Here is a 25023-nt window from a genome sequence, read left to right on the forward strand (position 1 = left end):
CTACAGTATTAGCATTACATTACGAAGTTCATATTAGCTCAAACAGGGTATAAACTTCATCAGTGCAGACTGATATTATAAACACCACTACACAGTGTTACTGACTGATGGAGTACTGTAGAGCAGGATGGCACTTATCTGAACTCCCTCTTGACCTAATTACATAATAGGACCTGTGCCAAAAAGTAGGTTTCACAAGCAAAAAGTCACCTGAAATTCTGTACTAATCTGGATAACAATAGAATGACATTGGGTCAGATTTTGCTGTCAAAGCAATGGCAATACTAATGGCACTCGCCATCAATTAAGTGTATATGGTACAGCGGCTTCAAGCAAGGATATCTTTGCAAACGTGGCTTGTCGCTGCCTGCCTCACCATTCAGAAACGTTAAATGCCATGTAGTTGCTGCATTTGTGCAGGATATGCAAAGCAAACTTGGCACTAAGAGTTAAGACCCATCATCACAAGTAGCCTTTATGCTAATTGTTAAATAATACCAGACAACCTCTCTGGCACTGAGAATTCTCATTTCTTAAGGTAGCAATAATTATTGTAGATATTAAAAATGTCAAATTTTAAAATGGATTACTTTTCCTTTCTCTTTCTTTATCCAATATTTCTTTCCCTCTATTTTTCTTTCTGTATCTGATTCAGCACCAACTCATCCATGTCAATTTACAATTTCTGCTCAGTCACAACCCAATTGCTTAAGGAGATACACAGTTGCTTTCTCTATTCACTCAACTCCCAAATGCCCTGTTTAGTTTTCTGCTCCATTAGTGGCTTGCACGTCAGCAACTTGGTGAGCAAAAATATTTTGAGCTGAAATGTGCAACAGCAAGTCTAACTAACGGCAGACACCATTCGATGCCCTGCTACAGCGAAGCCTGGCCCATAGAATGTGTGCTCTACACAAGTATCCTCCCAGCCTGCTTCATCAGACCCATCAGTATAACCTCTATTCCTCTCTCCCTCATGTACATCCAGCTTCTCTGGGGTACAGGAGGCCAGATACCATTGTATTTAATAGGTTGCATAATAAAGCAATTACTAACCAAAATATAGCTGTAATATCTTTTGCAGACATCAGAAACTCAACACCATTCTTGGCCCTGATGGCTATTGAATTAAAAGTATACCTCACGGGGTTAATTATTTATATTTTAACCACCAACCACAAATGAATTTTAAATTGACTTAGTTAAAAGTTGAAATGAACAAATTGAATTTGTGAAAATATTGGGCATTGAAAGCAAAATCTTCCCTAACAAATCTTCCCCAACGTCAGATGCTCCATAAAAACGTAACTACCCAATGCCAATTTGGCAACTGCTAATGCAACATGCATGAGGCTACACAACCTCAAAGCTATTCAGCAACAGAGAATCACAGTTCTACCTGATCTTGTCACACACACCAACATAATTAAATTTCACAAATAACACATCACACATTAAGCTAAAATGGTGGCAAATTAACTGTCTCTTGAGAGACAAAACTCAAACATCACACTTTTCTTGGGTTCAGATAAATAGCTTAAGCATGCTCATAACGTGAATTGGAGAGCATCAATTTCAATCACATGGCAGCTTGTTAATCCTCCAAAATGATCTGTGTCGACACTTTAATTTCTGGCCCAGCTAAATATGATCATTTATTGAATGATCAAGCCCATGAAAATGTTACAATTTCCCCCCATAAAACCACAAGGTATTCCTAAAATCGCCTCAATGATATTCCACATTCATCAGGTTTCCTTTTCAGAGTTCAAGTTTTGTCTCGGTGCCCTAGGATTCACTTGCTCTCTTACCTGCAAGTTGATTTCTTCCACTGGCCTCGCTCACCAGTCAGACTCAGACACACATACACCTTATGCACATGTGTGCTCACATTACTTATAATCCCCTTTTCCCTTGCCTGTCCTTTCATTCTCTTCTCTGTATAAATTCCCAATTTTTTTTTGTCCTTCACTACATACAACGCACAAGCACTCGCCCCACGCAATGTCATAGGGAGGTTATTCGGACTTTCAATGTGGGAAACACAAAATGACTCAGAACGTTGGAATTATTTTGAAAAAAGGGTGATTGCTCAGGCAATAAAAACAGGTGAGGATGTCTGTCCATGCAACAAATTAGTACAAATAGAAAATGATCTCATTATCTCAGATTTGTCTATGCCACCATTAAAAACTTCTTGATCCAAGATGTTCGATGCCCAAATAACAGGCAAGTCAAAAACAGTGCTTTGCAGACCAGATATCAAGCAATTAATGACAGTTTACTACTTTCCATAAGCTCTTCGAGTGGGATGACTGCCCTAAATTACAACTCCGAGGTGTCTACTAAAGTTCAACCCATATGCTGATGGACACAACGTTTGAAGGAAAAAAGCCCTTAAATAACTTAGTGAATTCATAAAACATTAATGTCAAGGGCTCACTGGGATAGTGCGCTCCCCAAGCGACGACAAATGTAAAAAGTTTGATCAATCCACCTAACTGTTTAATTTAGGTTAACAAAATACAAGCACCAAGTTTGTAAACTTAATAAGTAAATAACTGTTTATTGAACAAATTGTCTTTAGCCAGTGACAAAAGAAAGAAATATGAACTGCTAATTTCCAACTCTATAACCTAAACTCTACCTCTCCATAAATCCCTATACACACACATATAAGACACATTAGACACATAAAAATATGGATTTTACAGGTGGGATAAAACAGTTCAATAGCACCAATTCCGGAGTATAAGATTCGATGGGTTGATTATGATCGATGTCTTCCAAATTCCTTTCAATTCTTTGTTGATGACATGAGGTGGTCTTCCAGCACTTTCAGTTTTTAATTCACTGGTTGAGCACTTGCCTTTCAATGTCTCTAATGGTAAATTTCCCTTTTCCTCTTGACAGGGGTTTTCAGAGAGAGAGCAGGTTATAGAGGTATGAGGAGAAAAAGTCAGCTAGCTATTATTGTAGAATTACTGGAATCTTACACACACAGGAGAGAGATTTTTTAGATCTTTTTCCTTTCAGCTAGGAGCTATTCTGTTGCACTGCGCTCACACAAACCCTGGTCACCTGGTCAGGAGCCAATTAAAATGTTGTCACCAGACAATTCACCATTAGGACCACAGTCCTCCTCAACACCATCCTGTCTTTCGTGGCACACACTGTTCTATAACAGCAACATTGTATATATCCCTCAGATTGTTCCAGTAGACATGTCTTTCAAACTACAGCCATTGTAATTTTAATCCACAGTCCAACAGAAATAAAAAGATAAGTTCTTTATACTAACTTCTGGCTCTCTGCACCATTCATTACCTCTACACAGGGAGAAACAAAATCTTTTCCAGAGACCAGTCACTGATCACTGCCAAAATGCTGTCAGCAGACACCTCTTAGCTTAATATATTATATGGAACAATCACAATTATAAACATTTCCAAGTTCATCTTATTCATCAAGAGTATAAACAAGAAAGTTATTAATTTGGAAAAGATAAACAGAACATGACAGGAAGGAATAGCGAATACAAATCCAAGAGTAAAACAGCAGTCAAGGCTAGTGGTTACAAAAATAATAAAAGGGCAAAATTAAAGGCTCTAAATCTGAATGCATGTAGCATTTGAAACAAAGCAAATGAACCAATAGGACAAATATAAGGAAATAAGTACAATCTGATAGCCACTACAGAGACATGGCTGCAGGATGGCATAGATTAGGACCTGAATATTGATGGGTACGTGACTTTTAGGAAGGAGAGGAAGCTAGGTAAAGATGGAGGGGTGGCTCTGCTAATTAATGATAGTATTAGCACATTAGTGAGGGGTGACCTAAGTTCAGGAAACCAGGATGTAGAAGTGGTGTGGTTAGAACCATAGAAAGGTTACATCGTGTTTGTGCTGGCCGAACAGAAAAAAAATGTAAAACATTAGCTGCCCATTTTAATCCCACCTTCCAGCACCTGGTTATTGATTATACAAAGCACTTAGTGTGACATCAAGTACACGGTCATTGGATGAAAATCGAGCTTTTGGGGAGAAAAGATTTTTGCTGCATCAGTACGTTTTAGCTACAGCTGCAAAGCATGCAGCTTGCTTTTATACATTATGTTAACCTACTCACTGCTAACTGAGCTCCAATGAGTATTTAATGCGTGTACATACACACAAAATTGACTAGATAATAAAGAAAAGGCTACCTTGCAGGTTACAGCATTTTAGGTGCAGATCCAGGTACCTTTTAAATGAGTTGAGGGTTTCTGCCTCCACCACCAAACCAGGCAGTGAATTCCAAGCACCCATCACCCTCTGGGTGAAGAAGCTTGTCCTCATATTCCCTCTAATCCTTCCACCAATCACCTTACATTTGTGCCCCCTGGTAACTGATCTCCCTGGGTTGAGATGAGAAATGATAAAGGCAAGAAGTTACTTGTGGGAGTATACAGGCCCCCTAATTGTAACTACATGGTAGGACAGAGTATATAGGAAGAGATAATGGGAGCTTGTCAGAAAGGTACAGCAATAATCAACATGTAGACTGGAAAAATCAGGTGGGCAAAGGTAGCCTAGATGAGGAGTCCATAGAATATTTTGGGATAGTTTCTTAGAATAGCATGTTCTGGAGCCAATAGACCTGGTATTGTGCAACAAGATGGGATTAATTGATAACATCAGAGTAAAGCACCCGTGGGTAGCAGCGGTCATAATGTGATTGAATTTTACATTCAGTCTAAGGGAAAGAAGAGTGGATCTAAGACCGGTATTTTAAACTTAAATAAGGGCAATTATGTGGGAATAAAAGCAGAGTGAACTGGCAAATGAGATTAAGGGATAGGTCGAAAGAAATGCAGTAGCAGATATTTAAATGGATATTTTAGAACACAGGGAATAAATATGCTCCAGCAAGGAAGAAAAATTTCAAGGCGAGGACCCACATCCATGGTTAACTAAAAAAGTTAAAGACAGTACCAAACTAATGAAAAAGCACATAATTATGTAAACTCAGGTGGCAGGTCAGAAGATTGGACAGAATATAAAGAACAGCAAAGAGTGACAAAAAGATTAATTAGGAGGGAAAAATTAAGAATGTGAGAGAAAGCTAGCTAGAAATATAAAGAGATAATAAGAGTTTCTAAAGAAACTTAAATAAGAAAAAGAGTTAACAAAGTGAGAGTTGGTCCTATAGAAAGTGAGTCTGAGAAATTAATAATGGAAAATAAAGAGATGGAAAATGAACTGAACAGGTATTTTGCATCAGTCTTCACTACAGAGGGTACAGGTAACATCCCAGAAATAGCTATAATTCAGGAATTGGAAAGGAGGGAGGAACTCAGAACATTACAATAACCAGGGAAGTGGTGCTTAGCAAATTGTCAGGGCTGCGGGTTGACACATCCCCGGATCCTGATGGACTTCATCCTCGGGTCTTAAAGGAAGAGGCGAGTGAAATAGTCTATGCGTTGGTTTTAATTTTCCAATATTCCCTGGAATCGGGGAAGGTACCATTAGATTGGAAAATAGCAAACGCAAATCCTTTATTGAAAAAGGAAGACAGAAAGTGAGAAACTACAGGCCAGTTAGATTATCATCTGTCATAGGGAAAATGTTGGAAGCTGTTAAGATGTTATAGCAAGCACTTAGAAAAATGAAAGGCAATCAGGCAAAGTCAACATAGTTTTGTGAAAGGGAAATCATGTTTAACCAATTTACTGGCGTTCTTTGGAGTCACATGTGCTGTGGATAAAGGAGAACCGATGGATGTACTGTACTCAGATTTCCAGGAGGCATTTTATAAGGTGCCACATCAAAGATTGTTGCAGAAAATAAAAGCTCATGGTGCAGAGGGTAACATATTGGCATGGATAGAAGATTGGCTAGCTAACAGGAGACAGAGGATAGCCATAAATGGGTCTTTTTCTGGTTGGCGGGATGTAATGAGTGGTGTGCCACACTGATCAGTGCTGGGGCCTCAATTTTACATAAATGACTTGGATGAAATGACAGGAGGTCTGGTTGCTAAAATTGCTGATGATACACAGATAGGTAGGAAAGTAAGTTGTGAACTGGACATAGATAGGTTAAGCAGCTGGACAAAGGTCTGGTAAATGGAGCATAATGTGGAAAATGTGAAATTGTCCATTTTGGCAGGAAGAATAAAAGAGAAGCATATTATCTAAATGGTGAGAGATTGCAGAGCTCCGAGAAGCAGAGGGATCTTCCTAGTGCATGAACTGCAAAAGACTAGAATGCAGGTACAGCAAGTAATTATGAAAGCTAATAAAATGCAATCATTTATTGCGAAGGGAATTGAATATAAAAGTAGCAAAGTTATGCTTCTGTTAAGCAGGATATTGGTCAGACCACATCTGCAGCACTATGTACAGTATTGGTCTCCTCATTTAAGGAAATGCATTAGAAGCAATTCAGAGAAGGTTTGCTAAACTAACACCAAGAATGGGTGGGTTGTCTTATGAGGAAAGATTGGACAGGCTAGGTTTGTATCTGCTGGAGTTCAGAAGAGGCAACTTGACTGAAACGGATAAGATCTTGAGAAGTCTTAACAAGGTGGATGTGGAGAGGATGTTTCCTCTTGTGGGAAAATTGAGAACTAGGTGTCACTGTTTAAAAATAAGGGGTCACTCATTTAAGACAGAGTTGAGAAGAATTTTTTTCTCTTAGAGGCTAGTGAGTCTTTGGAACTCCCTTCCTCAAAAGGCAGTGGAAGCAAGAGTGTTTGAATGTTTTCAAGGCAGAGGTAGATAGATTGATAAACAAGGGAGTGAAAGGTGTCAGGGATAGGCGGGAGGTTACAAACAGATCAGCCATGATCTTATTGAAAGGTGGAGCAGGCTCAAAGGGCCCAGTGGCCTACTCCTGCTCCTAACTCATATGTTCATATCATCTGCCAAGTCAAAGTTGCAGAACCATTTTCTTCCATTCAAAACAGCAATAAGCAACTTTTACAAAAGCCAACTTCAACAAGTTGTGTAGAAATTTAGCTTCCCTAACAAACGTCACCCAACTCAAGCAGTACAACCTTCCCTGGTATCTGCTGCCCATTAGTTACCTCTATCGACAGCAGAAAATGGGCAGCTCCAAGAATTCTCATAGTTACTCCAAAACTGAAGTTTCTTGTATCAACAGAATGATTTAAGGTGGTTTCTAGGGACTGAATAATTCCCAGGTTGTTGAGCAAGTTACTTGGTGCTCTCCCTTCAGTGACACTGACTGACTTGTCCCAGGCACCCTGTGTAAAAAAGAATTCAATACCTACACTATGTTCAGTTAGCTTTACTGCCATTTATAAAAAGCAATGGGCTTCCAGTGAGACCCCGAGCATCTTCGAAAGAAAAGGGGAGCAATGTGGGGAAAACAATACTAATGCTTAAACCAAACCACCTGTCTTATCCTCACATGCAGCTTCATAAAAAATAATATCCAATATCCTTATTCTTCTCAAATCCATGGTTGTTCAGTTTAATAACATTTTAAAGAAACCTCATTAGTGCCATCGATACTGCATTATGCCACATAAAGGCATAGCACCTTACCATTTTTTTTCTCCAACAGCTGCTTTAGGCAATCCTTCAAAACGGAGGAACGCATGGCACATATATTATTGTAACTGTCCATCGTGGGAAATGGAATTGCATTACTTGGAATTCGGTTCCTGTGGAGGAAACGCAAGATTTTTGCAGCATGAACACCCATGCGCTCCTCATTTTTTGAAAAGATGTCAACAAACCCTAGAAGACGAAAATAAGAAAAATAAATACAAACTAAAGCAGCCACACGTAATTCATGAAAATCAGTTACACCGTGCAATTTGTGAAGCCACAAACAACTTCCCATCATCGCCAAGCACACAGTATAACTTGGGAACAAAGTTGGTTAGATCAAGCAACTACAGGAATTTTTTTTTCCCCAAAAGAAGTTTGAAAGCACGTAATTCGATCAGCTAAGAAATTTTTTAACCTATTGATTGTTTCTAATATTAAGTAACCAGCTTTCCAGTCAGTTGTTCTTCATGCTGAAAATGTAACCAACAATTATAAACCACTGAGTAGGTAGGCACAAATAGTAGACATGTGTTTCACCTGGCTGACTCCTGTCATTCAAAGCAGATGTCAGTCTTCAGCTAGTATTTGCAAATAACAGTTCCATTAAACGTAGTGAAACAGACCCAATGTTTTACATTTTCTTTTATAAATGTCATAATAATTTTGACTGAACAGCAGTGTCAGTTAATGGAATCTACACATCAGACAGGGCAGAATAAACATTATTTACTGAAAAGCGGACATAGAATGAATAATATAACATCCTTGCTGTACGTGAGCAATGGCTGAACCATTTAGTATATCAAACAAATCAATCCCCTCCACTAGGTTATCTCAAAGGTCATAAAAATTTAATAGCGGCACAAGGTACTGAAGTCCTCAGAAAGGCAAATATGCCAGGCACAGGGGATTTGTTTTAACATTTATTCTTTCATGGGATGTGGGCGTCACTGGCAAAGCCAGCATTTGTTGCCCATCACTAACTGTCCTTGAACCTAGTGGCTTGCTAGGCCATTTCAGAGAGCAGTGAAGAGTCAACCACATTGCTGTGGAGTCTGGAGCTACAGTAGGCCAGGTCAAGTAAGGATGGCAGGTTTCCTTCCCTAAAAGACATTAGTGAACCAGATGGGTTTTTACAACAATCAATGATAGTTTCATGGTCACGGTCACCATTATTGAGTCGAGCTTTAATTCCAGATTTATTTATTGAATTTAAATTCCACCAGTTGGCATGATTAGATTTGAACATTAGCCTGGGCCTCTGGATTATTAGTACAGTGGCATTACCACCATGCCACCATCTCCCCCCGTAGTAAAGGGTGACAATAGTAAAGGCAGAGCCAAAATAGGCTGGTCACTTAGTCTGAATGCCTGATGCTAGGCCACCAAGAAGGTATTCTACAAGGAGCTGAAACTTGGTAAATAGATTGTCTAAATAGAATTTAAATTCTCCAGGGCCCAACTAAAGATAATGTGGCAGCTAAACTAGCATATAGAATCATTTTGCCTGCGCCAAGAAGAAAATGAGAAAAGATATTCCATAATGGCACAACCAAGGATATCAATGAAAGATAAGCCCTCAGGCACAAACAGATTTTTTGAAAAAAAATCAATGGAATGAATTACACGTTCATCTCAACCCCAACCAGAGTTCCAAGTCTGTACTAGGGTTGTGAAACCTAGCCAAGGCATTAGGTCTCAGCATCACTGCGCTGGGGGAAAACAAAACCAGCTAGGGTTCCAACATTCCAGTGACCTTTAATGGCAAGTACTTGCCTTTGGAAGCAACCATGTTTGGCTACGATGCCTGCACAAAACAGCCTGCCAGCATTCATGGACCAATTCCTCAGCAAGTAGGAAGGAAACGTAAAAACTAAAAAGACCAGCATAGATATGAAGATAAGACTGCAGGACACAGGAGAGTTACTAAAAGACAGTCTGAATGGAAGAGGAGGAGTAATAGTAAATGATGGCATAAGTACATTAGTGAGAAAGAAACTCAGTTCGGAAGATCAGGAAGTAGAATCAGTATGGGGGTTAGGAATAAGAAGGATCAGAAATGTAGGTAGGAGAAGTTTATAGGCCTGCTAAAAGCTCTTACATATCAGCATTAAGCAAGAAATACAAAGGCAATGTAATAACCGTCAGAACTTGAATCTTCATCTACACTGAACAAATCAAACCGGCAAAGGCAGTCTGGGAGATGAGTTTGTAGAATGCTTTCACAACAGTTTCCTGGAACAATATATTGTGGAAACAAATGGGGATAAAGCTATTTTAGAACTAGTATTGTGCAATGAGGCAGGTTTAATTAGTATGTCATAGTAAAAGATCCACTGGGAAAAATGTGCTCATAACACAATTAAATTCTAAATTAAGTGTGAAAGTGACATACTCCAGTCCCAAACAAGAATCTTAAACTTAAAGCTAATTACACAGCTATGAGCGGAGAGCTGGCTAAGGTTAATTGTGTAAATTGACTAAAATATATGACCATAAGTAAACAATGGGAAACATTTCAAGAACAATTTAAAATGTTCAACAAAACTACATTCCATTAAAGAGCAAAAACTCAGCAAAAACATTCATCCATGGCTCAGAAGGGAAATAAGGATAATATTAGATTGAAAGAAGAGGCTTATAATGCTGCAAAGAATAAGTAGTAAGTCTAACGATTGAGTGTGTTTTAGAAACCAGCAAAGGGCAACCAAAACTTGATCAGGAAATAATAGAATGACAGTCACCTAGTCAATAATATTGTAAGAGTTTTTACAAGTATATAAAAAGGAGAGTAGCTAAAGCAAACATTGGTCTTTTAGAGGCAGAGACAGGAGAAACAATCACAAAATGGCAGAAATGTTGATCAGATATTTTACGTTTGCCTTCAAAGTAAAAGATGCAAGTTACATAGCAGCTTGTAATTATTGGAATTCAGTAATCAATATCTCTACCTGGAGTTAGGGAGCACCCCTGTAGTTGTCGAATCACATGACTCAATTCTCCCTGCAGATTGGCACCGCCAGAAGTTTTCAATGACTCCAGCATGTTCTCCACAGCAACTATGCCATCTCCCTCTGCATCAAACTGAGCGAATGCCTACAGGAAAACAATTGATAGTGATACAGCAAGCACATTCTTTAAGCTGAAGAAACTGACTGAAGTAATATTTAAAAGTGGCAACTACTAATACGACTGGGTTACAAATTTTCTCAACTGTGTTCACTGTATATCCAAGTTTGTTTTTTCAGCTTAAAATCAGTATTGCTTCAAAGAATACCCTTCAGTTTAACACTAGAATCAAATGCGCAGGCACAGAAAAGCAGAAATCAAATAACTGAGGTGTCAGTCTTGGCTCAGTGGTATCACTCTCGACCGAGTCAGAAAATCATGGGTCCAAATCCCACCCCAGACACTTCAGCACAGAATCTAAACTGATACTCCAGTGCAGTACTGAGAAGTGCAGCACTGTCAGAAGTGCTGTCTTTCAGATGAAACACTAAATCAAAATCTTTCTCAGGTAGATGGGAAAGATATCACAGCACTATTCTCATGTCCAGGCCATTAATTTTCCCTCAACTAATTAATAAATCATTTGATCACGTATTTCCTTGCTGTGCAATAATCGGCCGCCAAATTTCCTACATTATAACAGTGACTGCACTTCGGAGGCACTTCACTGGTTATATATTACTTTAGTACCTCCTGAGATTGTGGAGACTTGCTACCTAAATGCAAATTCTTTGTTTAATTAAAATCCAATTTTGAAAATAATTTTCAACCTTGTACTCCATCTTTAAGATCTCACAAGCTTTCTTAAAGCAATAGATGCATCAGATGGACAGATAATCATAATTAAAATAAATAGTGGCAGTTTCATTGATTTTCTTCATTGTTTGAAAGAAACACAGGTGACTTACTATTCTCAAAGCTCTCAACCACTGGAGTTTCGGTCAAGTCATGCCTGGGCCCATTGTAAATAACTATTAGGGATTGATTACAACGATTAGTCAACAGCTCCATTATTGTTGCATCATGTGACTCCCAGGAATGTAGAAGGCAAACTCAATGGACCTTGGTCTTTTTATTATCCAGCAATTCCTATGTTCTTAGGTTTCCCTTTCTCTCCTCCTCCAAGAGGCTTTTTAAAAAAGTGGGATAGAGCGAGATGTGATACCTGAAAATAAATAACTTGCGTGCAGTGAAAATAAACTACCTTTTAGGTGATCATCTGATCTACAAAACTCTAACTGACGGTTTTTACTGGAAAGAGACAAATCACTTAACACTTCAGAACTAATCCCCTACCTTAAAGTGGTGTAACTCACAGGTTTATAACAAGTCATGCTGTTAGACATTTCTAATTGTATATTAACTCTAACACATCAAGTGTACAATCAAAAGCATACAGAGTGCATGCAGTCATTCGCCCTGGTATTGCTGAGGGCACTCCACACTTTGTGTGGTGCTTCATTAAAAGCAGGCATGCTGTACAGTTATAGCCACAATATACCAGTTTAAGAGATAAAAACAAAAAAACTGCGGATGCTGGAAATCCAAAACAAAAACAGAATTACCTGGAAAAACTCAGCAGGTCTGGCAGCATCGGCGGAGAAGAAAAGAGTTGACGTTTCGAGTCCTCATGACCCTTCGACAGAAGGGTTTAAGAGTGTGGCACTACTGTTTTATACTCAATACCATGATGACCCCCAGCCAATTATAAATTTAGTGCAAACAATGCTTGAGAGGTTGGCAAAAATAAAATGTGACACAAATTCTGAATAGGTAAGATATATTATACAAAAATAAACAATTAGTCACAAATAAAGACAATAGGGAATTCAGGAAAAACTGTGAAACTCGCAACCACAAGTAGTAGCTGAGAATAATACACATGCATTTAACAGGGTGTTAGATGTATACATGGACAGGGGAATAGGTTATGCTGATAGGGTGAGAAGAGACAGGATGGGAGGAGGCTTGTGTAGAGCATAAACATGGACCATTTCAGACAAATGGTCTGTTTTTGTGCTGTACATTATATGCAATTCTACTTAAGTAAACTTATCAGATCACTCACTTGCTTTGCGCAAGTCTGGTCTAAACTCAAAGATCAATTTCTACAATTTGGGAGGAGGGAGATCACCATTTCAATTATCCTGCACTGGCTCCAGTCAGGAACTCATTCAATGAGTGTCTCTATTCAATAACTAATATTTGTTTGGCATCCTTCCATCTGTGAGATATGATGGGAACGTGGTCTCAGAATTTGGAGAGGTCAGATGTAATCATCTGCTGCACTTTTTCTGACGATTGAACATGCCAATTCCGGAAAGGCAAAGTCTGCCACAAGACCCTCACGAAGTTGTCTCTTGCTGTTGGTGCGGGATGATCTCTGCTGATGCCTTGTTTGCAGGGCTGGCATCTGCTTAAGAGCTTCTGAAACCACATGTCATCATAAGTGAATTCATGCCCACAGCTGGTGTCATCATTTGCATCAATCGTCAGCTAGAGTTTCCTACTTGCCATGATTAATGCGGAGGGCTTTCACATCTCTTTTCACAGCATTCCTTTGGGCACCCTGCTGGTCTCTTGGCACAGGTTACCTCCCCATTGTCATGAAGCTATTAATGTATATAATATTTTGGAAAATATTTTTCTTTCAAAATAGAGATTTAGTCTTAATTAGATTAAAGTCAGCTAGTCTGGGTGCTTGGATATGTACTAGTTTGAGATGTAAACAGTGAGGTAGAGTGTATTTGCATTTTGTTGAATAGAGCATTCAAGAAGTGGGGTGAAAACTTGACACCTTTCTTGGAGCTACCAAGCAACATGTTTATATTACTAATAAACTTGGTACAATGAATGGGGTTTCATTGTTAAAAGGTAAAGTTCAAAGAGACTGGTGAGACAATGAGACTTTGAATTCAATCAGTGGTGGTAGGTATAACTTCAATAGTTTTTGGGTGTGCAGAGCAGAGGCAATGTAAGATCAAAAGGCAGTTGTAAATCTCCAACTAGCTCCATAGTGAAAAGAACCTCATTTTGAATTCCTAAAGGTGAAAATGCTTTGCCTGGTGTTTGGTTAAGTCTATAGGTCACTGTTGCCTTAATGGAGATTAGTAATTTGTAGCCATTCGTATATATATTTTTAACTTGTGTAAATTAATAAAATGTTTCAATTAGTTTAATGTAAAACCTCAAGAATTGGTGGTCTGATCCTGAATTTAGAGTCGCATCTCAAACATAACACTTAAAGTTATAGGTTATGACAGTTGTTTAAAGTTTCCCTCTGAGATTTTTAAAAATAACTCTGCTTTACCAACTGCATTGGTCATAACACATATAACACATTCCTGGGGGTGCAAACATCTTCCATCCTGTGCACATGCCCAAGCCAGTGAAGCCTTCTTTGCTTGACTAGCACTAGTATGCTTGATATGCTTGCCCTAGAAAGGATCGCTTCATTGTCTTTCCATGTGATGCCAAAGATGCGTCACAGACATTTGAGATGTAAGTTATGGAGCCCTTTTTCTTGGTAGGTGTAGGTGGTTGCCATATAACAATGTGCTGAGGATACTGACTTTATAGTTGAGCATCTCGCTCCTGCAATCAGTTTGTTGTTTTCTCCATGTCCACTTTGTTAATCAGCCAAGGTGGTACCTGCCTTTCCAATGCATGTGCTGAGCTCTTTGTCAACAGACAGGTTATCTGTCACTGTGGATCCAAGGCAGCAGAATTTGCTGACTGCTTCCAGTGGCATGATGTTGAGTCTGATCACAGGCAGAGACACAACACTCTGTCCCATAACTACTTTTCTTGACACTGGTGGTGAGGGAGAACATTACACAGGCATGGGACAAATGGTCCATGAGCCTTTGGAGCTGGTCTTCTGTCTGGGTAACCAGGGCAGCATCATCAGCATCCTGACCAGGACATGCAGCACTTTTGTTTTGGCTTTCAGTCTTGATGGGTTGAGGAATTTCCCATCTGATTGTGAGGCATACTCCTTCCAGATCAGCAAAGGAAGCATAGGTCAGGATGACAAAGAAAAGAAACCAAACGGGGTCGGGGCTAAGACACAGCCCCTGTTTCACTCCATTTTTTATCTCAAAACTGTCAGAGGTAGAGCCGTCAAACTGAATGGTGCTGTGTATGTTATCATAGAAGGACCATATGAGACTGTGAAGCTTGGGAGGACAGCCAATTTTCTCTAGTATCAAGTAGAGGCTCATCTTGCTCATGGTGTCAAATGCTTTCCGTTAGGTCCACAAAAACAAGGTAGAGTGGCATTTGCTACACTCCACATTTCTCTTGAAGCTGACATAGAGAGAAGGTCATATCTATTGCAGATCTTCCTGCTCTGAAGCCACGCTGCACCTCTGGGTATATTCTGGTGGCTAATCATTAGAGCCTCATTAGAATGGCTCTGGCAAAAGCCTTCCCAGTGATGTTGAGGAGATGCCTAGGTAGTTGTTTACACCACACATATCCTGTCGTAATAGCCTTCTCTCCAGCAGGAGGTGGTCAAGGAACACAGCAGCAGCTGAGGCTTTCCATTCTTGAGTAGCTCAGTTGGAATTCAAGGAACGGAAAGCCAGCTCCTTGCTGCTAGAGAGTCAATGGCCTTTTTTGAGCCAAGCTCACCTTTTGCATCAAGCTCATACATGAAAGGTAGCTACAGAAGATCACCAAACACAGGCAGAGATATATCATTTTCATGTGAGTATAGCTCAGAGTGGTGCTCTACCTGGCAGGCCTTTGCTCGTTTGTTCCTGTCAGTGAGTACTTCTCCATCTGTGGATTTCAGAGGAGCAATTTTGGAGATGATGGAGCCGAGTCCTCATTTGATACTGACATGCGTAGCGTGAAGTTACCACTGTCACTAGCAGATTGTATTTCTTTGCATAGATTGATCCAATGCTTGTTGGCACAGTACCTTGCTGTCTTCTTCATGTCTGCCTTGGCTAGCGTGAGATTGTCACATGCTTTAGGGTTAGGAGACAGGTTGTCAGTCATCTGAGCTGCACTCTTCACTTCAGTGACAGGAATCATTTCTATATGGTAGGTTTTGAATCAATCTTTGTTCCTGCTTCTTCCTTTGCCAGCCTGGTTACTGTAGCTTTGTAGATGATTCACCACAGTGACTTGCATGCCTCATCAGTGTTATCCGGTGAGCCCTCAGGGGGAAGGAACTGCCTGAGAGCTTGAGAACTTCTGACATTTGCTGTCATTCCTCATGCACTAAATGTTGATGCACAGCATGTCATTGTGTTTGGACCTGTGTATTTTCCACACCCTGCTACTGACAAGCGAGTGATCAGTTTCACAGTCTGCTCTGTGATAAGTGCGGGTATGAAGAACACTGGGCAGATTGCGTTTTCTTGTGATTACCAGGACAAGCTGGTGCCAGGGGCCAGATTTCACATGACACCATGACACCTTGTGCCAATGTCTGCCCTGGAAGAAAGCGCTGGCAACGCAAACATTCAACAAATTGCAGGAGCTGCTGTCCATTTTTGTTCATCGTTTCAACATGATGGCTGAGGCACATCTGCCATGAAACTGTCTGAGTTAACTCATTGCTAATAACTTTTTAAATGATACAGAACCTAAAAATGAAAGGAAAATGCAAAGCATGTGTAGTACAAGTGTGACACTTGTGTGACCACTTGTGGTTTCATATTACCTGAGCATTAATTAAACCTCATTAATTTAACACTTGGCAAACAATCTGCAGTTGATCTGCTTGGCTGTACAAGTGTAAGGAAGTGGTAAATCCACTTCTAGTATATCTCTAAACATAACTGCAAAATGGATACTTGAGACGCCTTTGTCTACTTCCCATGCCATTTGTATCCAAGTATTGAATACTTAATATGGATTCCCACAATTCCATCTCCAGACACTGCATCAAACATTTTACTGCATCAACCCATTTAGTTTGGAACAAAAAAGAAAATTCAGTGTCTCGCTCCTTCAGCATGAAGCCATACCAGATTAGTCTCAATTCTCTCTTCCAACAAAACAAACATGTGTCTAATTAATGTGTGGGCAAGTGAGGAAGATTGGAGTTTTCACAGGGAAACTGATTTTCTGTGGCTCTTTGAGCATGTATGAATTTCAAAATCAATTACAAATCTTTACAGATCAAAAATTCAGACAATAGGAGATGATCATGTGGATTTTTCAATAAATTTCATTTGCAGATTACCAGAAATGCTGCAATAAGAAAGGAAATAGATACACAAGATGGTAACAGTCTGAAGAGTATTTTTTAAAGATGCTTATGTTTCTCACTTTTTAGAGATTTTACAAGAGCTCCTGTGAATGGTATTGCTCACACCGGAATATAATATATTAGATATATTACTGAATCAATATGAACGTCAGAGAACCTCAATTAATTCACCTGTTACAGGCATGCCAACCAATTTTAGATTTTGAATATCCTGAATTTTACTTAAATAATTAATGCTCGACATCAAAAACAATACAAAATTCAAGTTAAATCAACTCATGTTTATAAACCTTTTTAAATCTAGATTTGTGGTAGATGTTTATTTGTAGAATGATTAGAAGAGAGATGAGGAAAAATGTTTTCACCCAGAGGGTTGTGGAGTTTGGATCGCTGTGCCTGAAAGGGTAGTAGAGGCAGAATCCCTCAAATCATTTAAAAGGTGTCTGGATATGCACCTTAAGTTCCGTAACCTGCAGGGCGACGGACCAAATACTGTAAAGTAGGATTAGGATGGGTGGCTCGCTTCTCAGCCTATGCAGACACGATAGGCCAAGTGGTCTCTTTCTGTGTAAACTTCCTATGATTCTACTCTATCATATCTCTTCAATCAAGCAATTCAATCTGTAAATGTCCAAGCTTCACTCCTGCAGATTTAACATCCAGCAAAAGGACTGGATGTATCTGTCAGGCTGGGCCTGCAGCAGATGTTAAGTAAATCAACAGGAGGGAAAAACCTATCTGACCTCAACTTCACCAACCCACCCGTCCAGATACATCTGACCATGACAGTATCTCCAAATTTGCAGATGACACAAAGCTGGGTGGGTAGGAGGGTGAGCTGTGAGGAGGATTCAGTGTGATTTGGACAAGCTGAGTGGACAAACGCATGGCAGATGCAGTATAATGTGGATAAATGTGACATTATCCACTTTGGTAGCAAAAACAGGAAGGCAGATTATCTGCTTGGCTATAAATTGAAAGAGGGGAATGTGCAACGAGACCTGGGTGTCCTCAAACGCCAGTCGCTGAAGGTAGGTGCAGCAGGTGGTAAAGGCGGCAAATGGTTGGCCTTCTTAGCGACAGGATTCGAGTAAAGGAGCAGGGATGGCTTGTTGCAATTATACAGGGCCTTGGTGAGACCACACCTGGAATATTGTGTGCAGTTTTGGTCTCCTTATCTGAGGAAGGATGTTCTTGCTATAGAGGGAGTGCAGTGAAGTTTTACCAGACTGATTCCTGGGATGACGGGACTGACATATGAGGATAGATTGTGTCAGTTAGGATTATATTTGCTGGAGCTCAGAAGAATGAGGGGGCGATCTCATAGAAACCTATAAAATTCTAATAGGACTAGACAGGGTGGATGCAGGAAGGATGTTCCCGATGGTATGGGAGTCCGAAAGCAGGGGTCACAGTCTGAGGATACGGGGTGGGCCATTTAGGACTGAAATGAGGAGAAATTTCTTCACCCAGAGAGTGGTGAGCCTGTGGAATTCGCTATCACAGGTAGTGAAGGCCAAAACATTGTATGCTTTCAAGAAGGAGTTAGATATAGCTCTCGGGGCAAAAGGGATCAAAGGATATGGGGAGAAAGCGGGAGCAGGCTATTGAGTTGGATGATCAGCCATGATCATAATGAATGGCGGTGTAGGATTGAAGGGCCGAATGGCCTACTCCTGCTCCTAGTTTCTATGTATTAGGAGGAGCAACCACCACAAAGTCCTCATGGAGATGAAGTCCCATCGTCACACTGAGGATACCTTCCATTATTATTTGTGGTACTGCCATCACGCTAAATAGGTTAAATTCAGAACAGATCTAGCAGCTCAAAACTGGGCATCCATGAAGCTCTGTGGGCCATCAACAGCAGAATTATATTCAACCTTAATCGAAAACCTCACGGTCCAGCATATCCCCCACTGTACCATTACCATCAAGTCAGGGTAGGCTCAATAAAGTGTGCAGGAGGGCACGCCAGGAGCAACACCAGGCATACCTAAAATAAGGTGCTAACCTGATGAAGCTGCAACAAAGAACATGCATGCCAAACAGCAGAAGCAGTATGGCAAAGATGGAGCGAAATGATCCCACACGCAATGGATCAGACGAAAGCTCTGCAGTCCTGCCACCTCTCGTCATGAATGGTGGTGGACAATTAAACAATTAACAGGAGAAGGTGGCTTCACAAATATTCCCTTCCTCAATGATTGGGGAGCCTAGCACTCCATGCAAAACGCAAGGCTGAAGCATTTACGACCATCTTGGTCAGAAGTGCCAAGCGGATGACCCACCTCAGCCTCCTGCTGGGGCCCCTATCACATGCCAGCCTCCAGTCAATTCCATACACTCCATATGGTACCAAGAAACAGTTAAAGGCACTGAACATATCAAAGTCAATGACAACATGTCAGCAGTAGTGGTCTTGCTCTGTTTGAAAAGTGTTTCATCAAATTAATCCTTTTTCTCCTGCGCTGTGATCGTGAATTAATTTGTTGTTCTGCGCATAAGTGAACAGGTAATATTGATATAATTATCAAGCCTGTGGCACTAAACTAAATGCTTTGCACATCAAGGTAGCCACACTATGCTGTATTTTAGTGTAGTATTTTTGTGCATCCACTCAAATATTTGCTTACTGGATCAATAACATTGACATAACTTAATCACTGTACTGTATTTATTGATTGTGATGGTGTACAGTGCAGATAAGCTAAAAAGTTCCTCTATGTTACTCTTCAGGGAAAGGGCTGCAACTGTTGTAATTTATTCAGCCCCCTCTATCCTCCTTGCTACGCCATGCCTTCACTGTGCTTGGTAAAGCAGCTGTATTTTTTTTCAATTTGGTCTTTGGGTGTGAGGGTCAGGGGCAAGGCCAGCATTTATTGCCCATCCCTAGTTGCCCTCAAGAAGGTGGTGGTGAGCTGCCTTCTTGAACAACTGCTGTCCATCTGGTGTAGCTACACCCACAGTGCTATTAGGAAGGGAGTTCCAGGATTTTGACCCAGTGACAGTGAAGGAACGGCAATATATTTCTAAGTCAGGGTGGTGTGTGACTTGGAGGAGAGCTTGCAGGTGGTGGTGTTCCCATGTATCTGCTGCCCTTGTCTTTCTAGATGGCAGAGGTCATGGGTTTGGAAGGTGCTGTCAAAGGAACCTTAGTGACTTGCTGCAGTGCATCTTGTAGATGATACACACTGCTGCCACTGTGCGTCGGTGCTGGAGGAAGTGAACATTAAAGGTGGTGACCCATCAGTTGAGTTGCTTTGTCCTGGATGATGTTGAGCTTCTTGAGTGTTGTTGCAGCTGCACTCATCCAGGCAAGTGGAGAATAGTCCACATCTTAATCTTGATTTTTACCTTCTAGATGGTGAACCGGCTTTGGGGAGTCAAGAGATGAGTTATTCACTGCAGAATCTCCAGCCTCTGACTTGCTCTTGTAGCCACAAGTATCTATACGGCTGGTCCAGTTCAGCTTCTGGTCAGTAGTAACCCCAGGACGTTGATGGTGGGTGAGTCAACAATGATAACGTTGTTGAACATCAAGGTGAGGTGCTTAGAATTTTCTCTTGTTGGAGATGGTCATTGCCTGGCATTTATGTGGCAGAAATATTAGCTTTATCATCCCAAACCTGAATGTTGTCCAGGTCTTGCTGCAAGCAGATATAGACTGTTTCAGTATCTGAGGAGTTGCAAATAGCACTGGACATTCTGCAAACATCCCCACTTCTGACCTTATTTTTGACAGAACGTCACTGATCAAGCAATTCAAGATGGTTGGGCCGTGGAACACCTGCAGTGATATCCTGGGACTAAGTTGTTTGGCCTCCAAAAACTACAACCATCTTCCTTTGTACTAAGCATGACTTCAACCAGGGAAAAGATTTCCCTCTTGTAATATCACCTGCCATTTCTCAGGCCAAGCCTGGATTTGTGCAGTTCTTGCTATATGCGGTCATTGACTGCTTCATTACCAGAGGAATGACGAATGGCAAACCACCCCACTTTAGATCTAAGGGAATGTCACCAATGAAGCAACCAAAGATATGGTTCATTACATGTATATCCACTACTGTGGATAAACAAACCAGTTCACCTACTGTACCATTAAGAAAGACTTGCATTTATATAGTGCCTGTCATAGCCTCACAATGTCCCAAAGCTTCATACAGCCAATAGTGTACTTTTGAAACATAGTAGCCAATTTTCCTCCATGAACAGCAATGAGACAACGACCAGGTAACCCAGTTCTGTCGAAGGGTCATGAGGACTCGAAACGTCAACTCTTTTCTTCTCCGCCGATGCTGCCAGACCTGCTGAGTTTTTCCAGGTAATTCTGTTTTTGTTTTGACCAGGTAACTTACTTCAGCGATGATGACTGAGGGGTAAATGTTGGTCACGATGATTCCTCTTCTTCAAAACAGCACCAAGGTATCTTTTACCTGCACCTGAGGGATAGCAGATGGGGCCTTGGTTTAATCCCCTCATCCAAAAGACAGCTCCTTTTACAGTGCTGCATTGCCTCCTTACTGCAGGGGAATGCCAGCTCACACTTCAGTGCTCAAGTCACCTGGAGTGGAGATCTACTGACCTGCAAGTGAATATACTACCCACTGACCTATAGCACACAATCAATGGTTAGCACTGTTCAAGTGCTTACACAGGTAAACAATAGTGCTGAAGAATCAATGCTATGGCCACATATAGGTTAAAAAATTTTTCAACCTGTCCAAAGGATGGAATAAGTGCTGTGTGGAATAAAAGAAATGGCCAGCATTACACAAAGGAAAACAATGTTACTGTGGCTGTCTTCATTATTCACAAAGTATTTCTTCATTTTCCTCCCTACATTCCACCAAAAGATTCAACCCAGTTGTATGGCTGACATGACAGGGTCATCCAGTCTGAGGAAAGGTTTTGCAAAGAGTATTGCTTTACCAGAGCATGTCAAAATAGAGCTTTCTGGGCCCCCACACTTCTGAATTTACAAGCACTCCTCCCACATGCCTCTTTCAGTACTCAACTCCCAGGTTAACTTCCATTGTATTTTCTCCCTTGCATCAAACCCCACCAGTCGCAGCCAAATCTCTTTCTCGACCAATAAGCAATGACTCAAAGTGTCAAAGAGCTATAAATAAAATGGAGGTAGCACAGAACATGTCTGTTCAAGTGGTTATCTACCAAACCTGAAACCCTATTTACAGGATGCTGGTGCAGAGACATCTCTTAGGAGTCAGCGTTGGTTTGGTAGTCATTACTCTCACTCAGTCAGTGGCATGTGGACTCAAGCTCTGTTACAGAGATCTTGGCTGACACTCAAGTGCAGTACTGAGGGAGTACTACACTGTCGGCGGTTGTCTTTTAGATGAAACATTAAACCGACATCCCATTGTTCTCTCAAGAGGGTGTTAAAGTTCCCAATGGAAGAGCAGGGGAATTTCCTGATTTTCTGGCTGTTAGTTATCCCTCAACCAACACCCAAAACCTGGTGATTATCACATTGTTGCTCCTGGGACCTTATGCAAAAATTGGCCGATGCATTTCCTACTTTACAACAATAATTATACTTCAAAGGTACTCAATTGGCTGTAACAAGCTTTAGGGCATCTCAATGTCATGAAAGGCACCATATAAATGCAAGTCTGCTTTTTTCCTCTCATATTATGTGTTACTACAAATGGCTCTGGGTTAATCTCATGCTAAGTTGTTCTATATGAAAATTATTTTGAGCCATTATTGGGTGTATAATCTGTTGGAAACTGAACTTAGAATAAGGAGGAGATGATTCAGTCCTGAGCATGTTTTGCTATTCTGATATATCTAGTCTTGAGCTCCATTTGCTCACTTTTATCCCTTGTTCCTTGATAACTTTAGGTAACAGGCACAAGCAAAAAAAGGGTGCATTGTGTGAAGGATTTTGATGGGGTGGTTTCTTTTATTCTTACATGGGATGTGCGTTCACTGGCAAGGCCAGCATTTGTTGCCCATCCCTGGTTTTGATGGGGTGGTTTCTTTTATTCTTACATGGGATGTGTGTTCACTGGCAAGGCCAGCATTTGTTGCCCATCCCTTATTGCCCTTGGGTGGCGAGCTGCCTCCTTGAACTGCTCTGTAGTCCATGTGGTGTAGGGGCACCCACAGTGCTGTTAGGGAGGGAGCTCCAGGATTTTGATTCTGTAACAGTGACAGAAATATGGTTCCAAGCCAAAATGTTGTGGGGTTTGGAGAGGAACTTGCAGTTGGTGGAATGGGTAAAGATTCACTTCTGGTTAAGGAGTCACTGACAAAGAATCATGAAGGAGGGCTGAAGTTGCTTGTTCAGGCAATGGGATGTTTTGTCACAGAGTGTGGCTGAGCCAGGGACCAGTACAACTCTTAAGGGAAGAATAAACACAGAAAGCAGAGGAAAAAATTGGGCAACAAGCAGAAACTGGTGCAGACACAGTGAATCATGTGGCTTCCTTCTGCGTTGTAAATTCCCCTTAATACTTTAAGTAGGTTTCTGCCCATTCTCACTCTTCTCTAACACATCTACTTTAAAATTGACATTGCAGCATAGTTGTGACTGCTTTACTATTCAAAGACATGAGAGTGAGTGAGAGACAGTGAGAGAGAAGAGAAATTTAAGTAAACATCCCATTGGGGATCTACTTGTCCACACTCACTAGCAGTTTCAGTTATTACAAAGCATTGTTTCTACACATGTGGAATTGCACTCAAGCACATTCAAGAGCGAAAAATAGAGATGAAAGTTTATTGTGCAATACTCCAGAAAACAACTTTGATTTCCTCGAAGAGGATTCTTAAATAATGCACTAGGAAAAATGACAACTCACATTCCTGCCTAACTTTATTTAAAAAGTACATGGAAAGGTTTTTAATAAATACAGAAATTACTGTAAAAATATAGCTTGTCCAATAGCATCCGAAGAAAGGACAGGTAAACTTTTTAGTTGATGGACAGGTAGAGTCGGGCTACAATTTAACTGCATAATGGAATCAAATATTCAAAAAGGAATTGGATAAATACCCAAAGGAGAAAAAATTGCAAGGATGTGGGGAAATGTCTGGCGAGTGGGATTAACCGGATTGCTCTTCAAAATAGTTGGCCCTGGCTCGACGGGCCAAATGGCCTCTCTTCTGTGCCATATTATTTTATGAATCTAAAGTAATTAGAGCACTGAAATGTACATCAGTGGCATGTTTTAGCAAGGCAACTAAAGAAATATTTATATTTTGTACATATATTTTTTGTTCCCTCCTTTTCTCGAAACCATCACCAACCAATACAACAATGACCGACTAAGTCTCGGCCCCAACGATGGCCATTGCCCCCTGCACCATCGCCTCTACTGAAGACCGTGGTCATGTATGGTAACTCAAAAGTTGCAACTTACCACTCTGGAGCAGCAAGCAAGGCCAGATTACATCAGCACTGTTGTAAGTGATATCTTATTAAAATAGTGCAAGGAAATGAAATACTGTCATGATGGGACTATCTAACTGACACAAGGAGCAAGCATTGTGGTTGACAGTTCAGGGTGTTTTGAGATAAAGATGGCAGAGAGGTTACAGTGTGAGGGATAATATCATATAGCATTGTCACTTTAATTCTTTCCCAAGTGATCTCAGCTCATCCCGACTGTTTCAAACTTGAGCATTGCTGGAAAAAAAAGAGGCATGTTATCAAAGTTTTCATCTTGCACCATCAGGATAGATATGCAAGATCAACCAACAATAAAAGGAACAACAATTTATACTGCATGAAGAGAGGTTGCTGATTGGTTGTCAAGTTCCCATTCAGTGTCAACCACACTCAAGTTCTGTATGACTAAATGACTATTTGTTTCAAGCTCCTTAGGTAAATAAAACTTTGATTTATTACGCAGACTATGTTAGGGTAAGAACTCCTGCCAACTTCAGTCTTTACTGTTTGAAATGTAGTGACTTTTCACTACCTTCTGAAATGGCCTGGCAAGTTATTCAGTATAAAATAGCTACCAGCGTTCAAAGCAGAAAGGCTACCACCGCTGTCTGAGGGGAAATAGGGGCGGGCAATAACGATCCACCTTGCCAGTAATGCCCACATCTCGACAATGACGCTTCTAAAACTTTCCCATCCTGGAAATGTTAAGAGATTAAGACTTTCTTAATAAATACCGCAAGTGTAGAACAATTATTCTCATGCCCCTACTCCATAACAAATCAGAGCTTATTGATC

The 25023-nt window shown here is 40.6% G+C and overlaps 1 protein-coding gene across 3 annotated transcripts in view; it reads right to left on the reverse strand.

Moving 5' to 3' along the window:
• Nucleotides 1-25023, reverse strand: part of zzef1 (zinc finger, ZZ-type with EF hand domain 1) — a 285136-nt gene that overhangs the window by 254312 nt on the left and 5801 nt on the right. For all 3 annotated transcript variants that reach the window (XM_041196874.1, XM_041196875.1, XM_041196876.1), the window contains exons 2-3: nt 10519-10663; nt 7559-7753 (exon numbers count right to left, since the gene is read on the reverse strand). In XM_041196874.1, coding sequence (XP_041052808.1) covers nt 7559-7753; nt 10519-10663 — 340 coding nt within the window. The remainder of the gene's footprint in view (nt 1-7558; nt 7754-10518; nt 10664-25023) is intronic.

This window comes from Carcharodon carcharias, chromosome 10 (assembly GCF_017639515.1).
Source record: "Carcharodon carcharias isolate sCarCar2 chromosome 10, sCarCar2.pri, whole genome shotgun sequence".
In the NCBI taxonomy this organism is placed as follows: Eukaryota; Metazoa; Chordata; class Chondrichthyes; order Lamniformes; family Lamnidae; genus Carcharodon; species Carcharodon carcharias.